Source organism: Mangifera indica, chromosome 4, assembly GCF_011075055.1.
Source record: "Mangifera indica cultivar Alphonso chromosome 4, CATAS_Mindica_2.1, whole genome shotgun sequence".
NCBI lineage: Eukaryota > Viridiplantae > Streptophyta > Magnoliopsida > Sapindales > Anacardiaceae > Mangifera > Mangifera indica.
In genome coordinates this window covers 8,528,070-8,538,612 of record NC_058140.1, presented here as the reverse complement: position 1 = coordinate 8,538,612, position 10,543 = coordinate 8,528,070, and the positions used below count along the sequence as shown (strand labels likewise).

The 10,543-nt window shown below is 30.8% G+C and overlaps 1 protein-coding gene across 1 annotated transcript; it reads left to right on the top strand.

Moving 5' to 3' along the window:
- Positions 1–3,959: 3,959 nt before the first annotated feature.
- LOC123213064 (metacaspase-3-like) lies at positions 3,960–5,900 on the top strand. The gene is made up of 5 exons (XM_044632403.1): positions 3,960–4,232; positions 4,619–4,949; positions 5,041–5,167; positions 5,262–5,408; positions 5,587–5,900. Exons 1-5 carry the CDS (start codon positions 4,016–4,018, stop codon positions 5,644–5,646), a joined length of 882 nt encoding a protein of 293 aa, XP_044488338.1. The 5' UTR covers positions 3,960–4,015; the 3' UTR covers positions 5,647–5,900.
- Positions 5,901–10,543: the final 4,643 nt, after the last annotated feature.

Here is a 10,543-nt window from a genome sequence, read left to right as displayed (position 1 = left end):
AAACAATATACAAAACAAATACATAGCAAAACAAAGTCAAAAAGAACCTAACTTCGTCGTAAAGACACCGCCAATCAAACTCAAGAAGCCAAAAACCGTTACATAGCAGCCACAAGACGCACAAAACAGAGAAGAAAAAACCCAACAACCTGTCGCCTTTATTTTCTTTTTTTCCTCTCTTCTCTACAGCTCTCAACCAACGCAAGCTTTTTATACTTAGGTCAAATAATGTGAAAGCCTAACAAAATTACCAAATTGCCCTTACTTAATGAAAGTAATGACTCATGCATCCTTAGCTCTAATTACATTACTACCTTTATAGTTTTTAAACAAACATTACAGTTTGCTTAGTTGTTTTATGCAGTTGTTATCTATCAGTTGTTATCTGCTAGCTACTATTTGTGGTCATCTTTGAGAGTTGATTTTAGGGAGGATTTCTGACAATATCACAATTGTACCTAATTTCAAGAGTTCAAATAGCATTGTAGAAACTTTTCTCTCTTGCACAAATAAATAACATGCGGTTGGTCATGATTTTAGCTAATTGGATTATAGTAGATGGTAAGCATTTAATGCATAGATGTTCAACATGTGTCCAGGTGTGATTTCGAATGGTGCATATATATATGTTCCCTTGGTTTTTCCTTATTTGTTTATAAATGAGTTGCCAAGTTTTTAAGTCATAAAGTTTTCCTTATATGTTCTTTGAAGAAACCCTAATTTTTCAAATCAAACATCTTCTTCATGCATTCTTCATTCACTTTTATCAAGGTAAGATTTTTTTTTTTTATCTCAGGCGTTAGTAAAATTGATAGAATATTAGAACTTCTAGAGAGAAGGTTTAGGTTCAAGCTTTTATCATACTTGTGAAACATTGACTTACCTGATACAATGGTTATAGATTTGATCATTATGTCTTGAAGTTTACCCCTCCAACCAACATGGGGTGGGGTTCCTTGGTTAACAAAATAAAAAATGGTAAGATTTTTTTTTCTAAACTGATGTTTTTCTTTAAGGCCTCAACTTCTATAGCTTTTCTTGAAAAGAACTTATATATCTTTTATATGTCTTCAAAAAGTTCTAATGACAACTATGTTGTTGAGTCAAAAGGCTTGTCTTTTAAGGATGCAGCTTTTTTGGTTTATAGAAAGGGTGGACATCTAGATAAAGGGTCTTAAAACCTCTTACTAAGAGGCCCCAACTTAGTGAGGTTGTTCTAATGAAATAGATAGAGGTAGGTGTTTCTTCAATGCATCTTCCTAAATTGAATGGTAACATAATGTTGTGACCTCTTACTACAATAGAATTAGCCTACATAAAAGAGACTTAAGGCCTTTTCGTTGAGTTGCATACCCTTACAGTGATCATTTTAAAGGATGGACACACTTTATATGATGTTGTTCTGAGGTGCGGAGCGACTCTTCCTTTTACACTAATTTGTACAAGAGATGATTGACTTGCTAGCAGTTGCTCTTTTCCAATTATATTCAAATGCCTATCAATGTATCTTTACGCTATATATAATACTTTTTCATAAGGGTTGGTGAGTCTACAGTCTAGAAGCTCGTAAATCTTTATGTTATGAAGAAGATGTTAGAACAGGTGCTTTAAAGCCAATCAATTGAGGTTATTTAAGTAATTTCATCCTAAGTTATATTGTATTGTATCATTAATAAAATGACAATTATTAATTTGTTATTCATATGTATTTATGTATGTTTGTTGAATGTCTTTGAATTGGTAGAACAATGATGAAGGGATGAACGTGTAACTTGATTGTGCAAACCTTATAAGCATATATGATGGCTGATCTAAAACGTTCATAGCCTTAATATTATTCTAACTAAAGACAAATAATATGGTAAGATTAGCATAGTATTGAATGAACCTATTAAAAGGTAATGATAGATATCACATGTCAAGGTTGATGATGTCAACCTTGTGTAACCCATGGATAGATGTTGATTGTATGTCATCTAGACTAACTTGCCAAAGGGATTGCATATAGTGGTAACCCTAGTGTCTGTGAAATAGATCTTTTAATGGATAGTGGTGTATATGATCTTTATGTTGAGATTACTTAAATGTTTCATACACCAATTGGTCTAATTTGACATTAGCCTAATGTAATCATTTTCGTAACGTTATCAATATAATAGTGGTTGAATATATCAAGAAGTGTAGTTTGATTATTGTGAATTAACAAAGGATTAATGACTCCCAGGTTTATGAGAAAGGTATCTCATGATGCTATATAATAGACGACTACGACTAATGAAATCTATGGCTATAGTAAGGATTAGAGTCAATGCCCAAATCCAACAATACCCAATTGTTGACTCAAAATTCAATTAAGAAGTCAAGGAAATTAAGGTAGGTACTATTTATGTACCCTAATCTTGATGAAATATCATAATAATAAAAGCATGTGATTGAACAGTAACCATATTATTGAAATGTTTCATTAGTTAACATTGACTCTCCATATGTTAGATGGTTATATTATCTTGTTAGAGGTCGCTTACGAGTTGTTAGTAAAGAAATGATTAATTATAGATTAATTACGATTTTATTTACTTTCAACTTATTAGAGAACCTATGGATCATATACATAAAAGGTTGTTTGCTATGACTCGGAAGATTGAAGTTTAATGCACAAAAAAATGAGTTACATCTGGTTATCCCAAAGTTGGCAAATTTTGATGTCTCTTAAAATCTATTGTAATGCTTAGAAATAAATATTAATAATATTTAAGAGCCTAATTAATATAAATTTAGGGATTGGTCCAAAATTTCAAATAGAGGTGAAGTATATAAAGGAGCAAATAGGGTTATGATATAAATTCACATTTTTAAGTAACACTAGCCACTTTTATAGTGTTAGCTCTCATATTTTATTTTTTCATTCAAACAATAGTAAAAGATTTACGGGGATTCACCTATATGAAGGATGATTTGGGTGATTGGATAACCGAGTATTTTTCTTCCCTTACAACAAAGGAGGAAAAATTCAAAAGTTACGTATAATAGGTGCTAGGGATTTTGTCTTTTACTTTAATTGACTATGGCAACCATCATGTTTTACCCTCTTGCAGTTCAACGGTTAAAACCAAGTTTGTAAATTAGTCAACAAGAGAGGATTTTGAAGTTTTGTGATATGTCTGGAGAGCAATAAAATTTGGACAAAATTTTACATAGCTTAAACCTTGCATTGAATATTTTATGAACATGTGCCATAAACTTTTCTATAAGCTTGTCCATAACATATAAAAGCATTCATAATAATATTTTTTTCTCTTCTAATAAAATTTGTGTATCCTTTCGGCACTAATCACTTTGCGCTATGCGTTTTCCAATGTTGCAACATACCGAACGATGGACAACTTGTGCCATAACTAGACATGGAGGCAGTTCAGTATATTTTTCATTGATAAAAATTTCATCACTAGCAATAACAATTTATAGATTTGGTGTTATGAATTATTTCATCAATAGTATTGAATTAACAATTATGAATTATATTCAATGCACGGATCTAAAAGAATATTGTAAATTTAAAAGAAAATATTGGACACTTAACAATATTATTCTATACCTTTCCTATTAAGATAAAAAGCAGTGTTATGTAGATAAATAATATATATAATTTTATACATAAATAATAATGTATTATTATATAATTAAAAAATTATAAATTAAAAATAAAAAAATATTTAATCACATAATAATATATTATTATTTATATATAAAATTATATATATAATTTTATTGTATAATAAGTCTCCTTAATGTTTAGCTTTGAATTAACGAAAGCCAGACGTTTAGTGGTGTTATGTATCACGCACATGGGAATCGTTCTTACATCATGCTTTCCGATTACAATTAAGTTTCTCGGTCCAAAAAGTAGCGAATCTGCTTCTTCTCCACTTGCTGATCAACTATATATACATGGGACTGAATAACAAGAAATCCAACCCATCTCACCACATAACACAAACAAGCTAACCCACAAGCAATGGCAACCGGAATCCAACAATGCGGCCAATGTATTTCTGGGCCACAAACTCATCCCGCACCTCCGGCTTATGGGAAGAAAAGGGCTGTGCTATGCGGAGTGAGCTATCTTCAAACTACTTACAAGCTCAAAGGAGTCACCGATGATGTTAAGCGCATGAGGTATCTTCTCGTTGACAAATTGAAGTTTCCTAGCGAGTGCGTACTCACGCTTACAGGTAAATTTATACATGTCTCTAAACCTTTTCATGTATAAGTTTGCATACATTGAGATGTGTGATTCCAACTAAGTTGCATCATCTCTATGCAATTTGGTAAGAAAATTAGTTTTGATAAAAACAAGAGGAAAAAAAGAAAGAATATGAATATTCAAGAAGGAAATAAGAAAAAAAGGGATTTTGTGATGGTTAGAGCTAGCTTGATTCTTACCCATATATACACCAAGACTTGAATTTGTTTGGGGAAAAGATTGTTTATTTTTTCTGAAAGTCTGTAAAGATGCCAAGTAATATATATTACTTGTGAATATATCTTGACACATATGAGCTCTCTGTCTTCTCCAATTATATACATGCTAATATACAACATGGAAAAAATCGTACAGAAGAGGAGGCAGATCCCACGAAGATTCCCACACTGCAGAATATCCGGACAGCCTTGCGATGGCTAGTGCAAAATTGTCAGGCTGGAGACTCCCTAGTGTTTTATTTCGTAGGCCATGGCCAAAGGCAGCTCGACAGCAACGGAGACGAAGCTGATGGGTTCGATGAAGCGCTGTTGCCTGTTGATCACGCCACTGAAGGAGCACTTGTTGATGATGAAATCAACGAAACAATCGTAAGGCCGCTGCCCCATGGGGCCAAACTTCATGCTATTGTCGATGCTTCCCATAGTGGAACTGTTCTTGACCTACCACATATTTGCAGGATGAAAAGGTGGTCTTGTAAACGATTTTATTGTTATTATTATTAATTTGTAATTGCGAAAAGAGAGTATCTATTAATTTTATTTCTGTGATTTTAACAGTGAAGGATTCTATGATTGGGAAAATCAAACATATGGAGCACCAGTACCTACTTTCAAAGGAACAAGGGGTGGCCTGGCCGTCTCCTTTAGTGCTTGTGATGATGACGAAGGCGCAGGGCGACCTCCGGTGAGTAATCACCTTCATTAATTTTTATGATATGTGGATGATTTAATTATATCTATCTCTACTTAATGAGCTCAAATCATATATAAATATGCAGACTTTTACCGGCAAAATGGCGGGTGCCTTGACTTTTAGCTTCACCCAGACTGTCTACAAGAATCCTGGTTTAACATACGGTCACTTGCTTAATGCTATCCGCTCTTCCTTACGGAAAAATAAGCCGAAAAATAATCTGCCGGATCAGGTATTTTGTCATTTTACTCATAATTTCAGTGTTAGTTAATCATATTTATTTTGAAACTCGGACTAAATCTTTACAATGTAGTTAATTAAAACTTGTAGCGGTAATTATATTGATAAAGCATTTGAATTGCTATTTTTTTTCTAATGAAGCCTTAACAAGGGTAGTTGGTGGTTTGCAGGTGCCTCTCTTGTCATCATCTAAGCAATTTGACCTTTATTCAAAGAAATTTGAACTGTAATATGTTTTCGTTTCTCATTAGTGTGTGTGCTGGGCTCCATATATCTCTATTCCTAGTCAGTCCCTGTTTCTGAATCCATAAATAACCAATAAGGCTACCATTGGGACTATTGTAACGCTATGTTTTTAATCTCTATGAGGCTATGCCTAGCCAGTTACCTGTTTCTGAATCCATAAAATAATCAATGGGGGTGCCATTGGGACTATTGTACTGTTATGTTTTTATTTTACTGAATAAAAACTATTATTAAATAAGTAGCAGTGGTATCAGGCTTTCTTCGGTGGTGTTATTTCACCCTATCAAAAACAATACTATGTATGCATATTTGATATATAATTTAAGTATATAGATAATATATCATATGTGATTAAATATTATTTTATCTTTAATTCAAAATCATTTAATCACATGATGATATATCATGTATATATTCATATTTTATAACAAAACTGTGTATGTATAATTTTATTATATGACAAATTGACAAATAATTTTTTAGTTAAATTTATGAGCAATATTATGCATATATATTTTTAAATAAATAATTTGATATACAAATATTATATTATCATGTGATTAAATATTATTTTATCCTTAATTTAAAATCACCTAATTATATGATGATATCTTATTTTTATAGTCTATCATATAGTCAAAAGTGTATATATATATAATTTAATTGTAAATTTATATTAATAATGGGCTGACGAAGACATTTTATGTGGCTTAAATAAAAAACATTTAATATATTAAATTAACAGGTCTATACGATGTTAACAAATGGTTTAGGGATTATACAAATATAGCTATTCGAATAGGGATGGATGATTTGATCTCTGTGTAAGAATTTTTTGTAGCAAGCGCGATCATATTTAACCCATAGGTTTTTTTTTATTTTTTTGAGAAAATTGCTTTAATATTGATGGAAATTTGATTTAGGAAATATTACGATGTGAATTTTTGTGGAAAAAAAATGAGATTTAGCATGGAAATCATCTAACCTACTAGCCATATCCCGTCTACCTTCGAGTTTTTGATGAAAAGACACATGGTCCAAACGTATTGTATTTTAATGCAATTTACATTTTATTTTATTTAGCTTAATGCTCTAGATTAGATATAGCTTTTACAGTCAACGTACTTGTAAGATTTGTTTCTGAACCAATATGATGACAATAAAATGAAATAAAGTATACATTTCATTACCCAAGGGGAACTAAAACTTAAGAATTACTTTATTCAAATAAGTCCATTAATAATGTTAATTTGGTTGGATACAAAATTGTTGTGTGCCTTTTTGACCTAGAAAGGATATACCTTTATTTGTAACAGTACAATATTGTTATGGTTATCCAAAACATAAACTTTGGTTTCGTTATCTTCCAATCATTCATAGACTTTTGCTCTTTATGAAACTAACTAAAAATGTATATAGTTATGATATATCATCTAGTATATTTGAGATACATGTAAACTTTTTTCTATAATAGACTGTTAATATTTTATTTTATCGAGTTTGAATATTAATCAGAGATTCAGATCGATTTTCAGTCAAGAATTACACAAGAACCAAATAATAAACTATACACAAATCAGCACACCAAATTTACTTTGTTCGCATTCAAAAGATTAGAACCATACATTTAAGACAAAAAAATCCTTTAGCAAATCCACTAATTAGTAAGAAAAATAGTACAACTTACAGATTCAGAAGCCTATCTAGCTTTAGCAAAGGATATACCTTTATTTGAAACAGTACAATATCATCATGGTTATCCAAAAAATAAACTTTGGTTTTGTTATCTTCTAATCATTCATAGACTTTTGCTTTTCATGAAACTAACGAAGAATGCATATAATTATGATATATCATCCAATATATTTGAGATACATGTAAACTTTTTTCTATAATAAACACTCCTAAACTATATAAAAACAATTTAGCATGTGATGCTTAAATCGAGGATATATTAAAAGGGATAAAACCATGGTTATATCATTGAAATTCTTCCATACACAAGAATGCTAGAAGAACCAACCAACCATTGTTAAACAAATACATTTTTGTGGCAAGTATCAACTATATTCACTAAAATATTACTAACAACAACTTTCGAAAAATTCGCCTATAATATCAACGTGCCACAACTTAGGAACTAACTAAATTAATCTATATAAAATTCTATTTAAAAATTGAAGCATTAATCAGGCGAGAAAATTATTGAGATGATTAATATATTGGATAAAAAAAACACTATACTCTTTTTCCTTCAACCATGTTTCATCCCATTAGGTTTTCCAATTAAATTTTTTGATAAGTTAGTTTAAACATGTCTAATTTCACTTTATAGTATATTGACTAACTACTTTTTTTTATTATAGTTTTTAGGGATATTAAAGTAATTGCTCTAAACATTAGGGCTCTAAGTGAAATTGTCCCAAAATTTCAACATTAAGCAAAAATGCCCCATTTATCTAAAATGACTAAAATGCCCTTATACATAAACAAAAAAAATTTCATAACCCACCCAAATCTCCCCTGAATTCATTATTGGAATTCAGAGGAAAATCCGAGACTCCTATGATTCAACATTTGCTCTACTTTTTCAGATTTTTTAGCATTTTTTGAGTTTTCTAATGACGAAAATGACAAAAAAGGTTAGTACATTATCCCTTGTCTTGTTTCAATCATTTTATTGTTTAGATTTTACCGATTTGTTGACGATTCTAAGCGTTATTAGTTTTAGGATTTCACTTTTGAACAATACATAAAATGTGTTAGTTCTTGCTTTGTTTCAATTGAATTTGTTTAGGGATATTGTGCTATAATAGGTTGAGATTCGATTGTTATTGAAATAGGAGGCTAAAATGATAATTTTTGCTTGATTATACACCTCGAGGGGTAAAAGCTCCCTTGAGTTTGGTCGACGCCATGTGGGAGGGAGGAATTGCAAAAATTCAAACAGTGAACACCCAGGGGACTACAGGGAAACCCCGAGGGGAAGGGTATTTCAAACAGTAACCTAAGGGGGTTCTTCGAGAGAATCCGAGGGAATTTAGGGGGAATTGATATTTTTTGAAACTTCAGGATCTGTAAGAGAGCAAAAAATAGATAAGAAGGCCAATTGATATTTTTCATATCTGTTTTTTGATTTTATTCATCATAGGGTTTTTTTACCTATAGTTTTTGAATTTTAGGTCCACGTTTTGATTTTTGTAATTCATAGATTAGTTTTTTGAATTTTGTCACTTTAGAGTTTTTTGGCGTGTATTTTTTGAATTTAATGTCTGTTTTTCAATTTTTATCATTCCTAAGTTTTTTGATGTGTAGTTTTCGATTTTTAGTTGTTATCATTTTAGGGTATTTAAACATATAGTTTTCAAATTTCAGATTGATTTTTTTTATTTTTATCATTTTTAAAATTTTTAACCTATAGTTTTCAAATTTTAGATCAGTTTTCAATTTTTGTAATTCAAGTGTATTTAACAAGGTGGTGGATGTAGATTACATGTCCGATTTGTTTTATAAACCATGAGGGGGGGTCGATAGTGTATTGTATATACATGTTTTTATTACAATTTACTTGTATACAACACGTGCGTTAATTATAATTTATCAATATTTATAGGTTTTTATCTTTTTAAACTTCAATTATGCCCATTGGGTTACTAGGGTTTTGGATTTGCGTGATTTATCGCTCATCGTATATGAGTCCGAGATAGCTTACATAGGTAGACATGATGGGCTTGTGTGGTGGATGTGACCTTACACCACATTCATTTTTGGATCACCGCTAGGCATGCACCATGAAAGGATCACTTGATATTATATTGAGCAAAAGGTGTCCCCCAGTAAGGCGAGGGTTCTGGTGACTATGGTATTTTTATGCTACGCTTCATAGAGTGTCTGAAAATTTATAGAGCTTAGATTTTCCCCCTGAGTCGTCTACTTTGATGCATAGACATTTGGCCTCACAATTGTATTTCCACTACATCGAGTAGATCACAAATGTACATTTGTATTTGTCATTGGTTTTTCATATGATTTTTGAATTGTTATGTTTATATTTATTTTTGATGGTTTATTGGTTATGCATTTGATTTCATGTTTTTTTTCATTTTTTTTACTTTTATTACAACTTACCGAATAAAGTATGAATTCAAACTCAAATAATATGAACACATGTTTTAAACATAAAAATATTGATATAATGTTCAATGGATTATATAAATAATACTCATTCCAACAAGTATATAAGTAAAATATTACTCACACTAAATAAATTACATCTCATATGAATAATTACTTAAATCAAACATTAATCAAACTAAATCGATTACAAGACATTTTAATAAATACATAAATCATACATTAATCAAACTAAATAGAAACTTGTGAAATTTTCTTTCTTTTATCTCTTCTAGATAAACTCGATAGAGCAGAGCTTAGAACTAGTGCTAGGTTTTTGCATTGTGTTTGGTCATACCCTGGTTGATTACACCAACTACAAACCTTGGGTGTAACGATCTCACTCCAAGATACGTGTTAACCTAAACTCCTCTCATAAAAGATGCAACAATTAAGAAATATGCATGGTATTCAAATTTAAATCCTACAATCCCCAAAAAGGATTTAATAAAAACATCTTAATTTATTTCAAACCAACAACATGTTTGAAAATCTATAAATACAAGCTCAAAGTGCATAATTATTTAAAATAAAGATAACATAATCATTCAAAATATAAAATGACCAAACTATCTCTTGCCTCATGCAAGTCCTGTGTTGACCTATTGGCTCCCTCACCGTTACTTTACTGTTCCGCAATCCTTGTTGCAAAATCACACAATGAATATAATGAGTGAAACGTACTCAATAAGTAGGTGGTTTCTCGAC

Excerpts from the sequence above, each read along its gene's own strand:
- LOC123213064 (XM_044632403.1), top strand. The coding sequence starts at position 4,016 with ATGGCAACCGGAATCCAACAATGCGGCCAATGTATTTCTGGGCCACAA. Across the intron at positions 4,950-5,040 it reads CATATTTGCAGGATGAAAAG|TGAAGGATTCTATGATTGGG; the intron begins GTGGTCTTGTAA and ends TGATTTTAACAG. Across the intron at positions 5,409-5,586 it reads AAAATAATCTGCCGGATCAG|GTGCCTCTCTTGTCATCATC; the intron begins GTATTTTGTCAT and ends GGTGGTTTGCAG.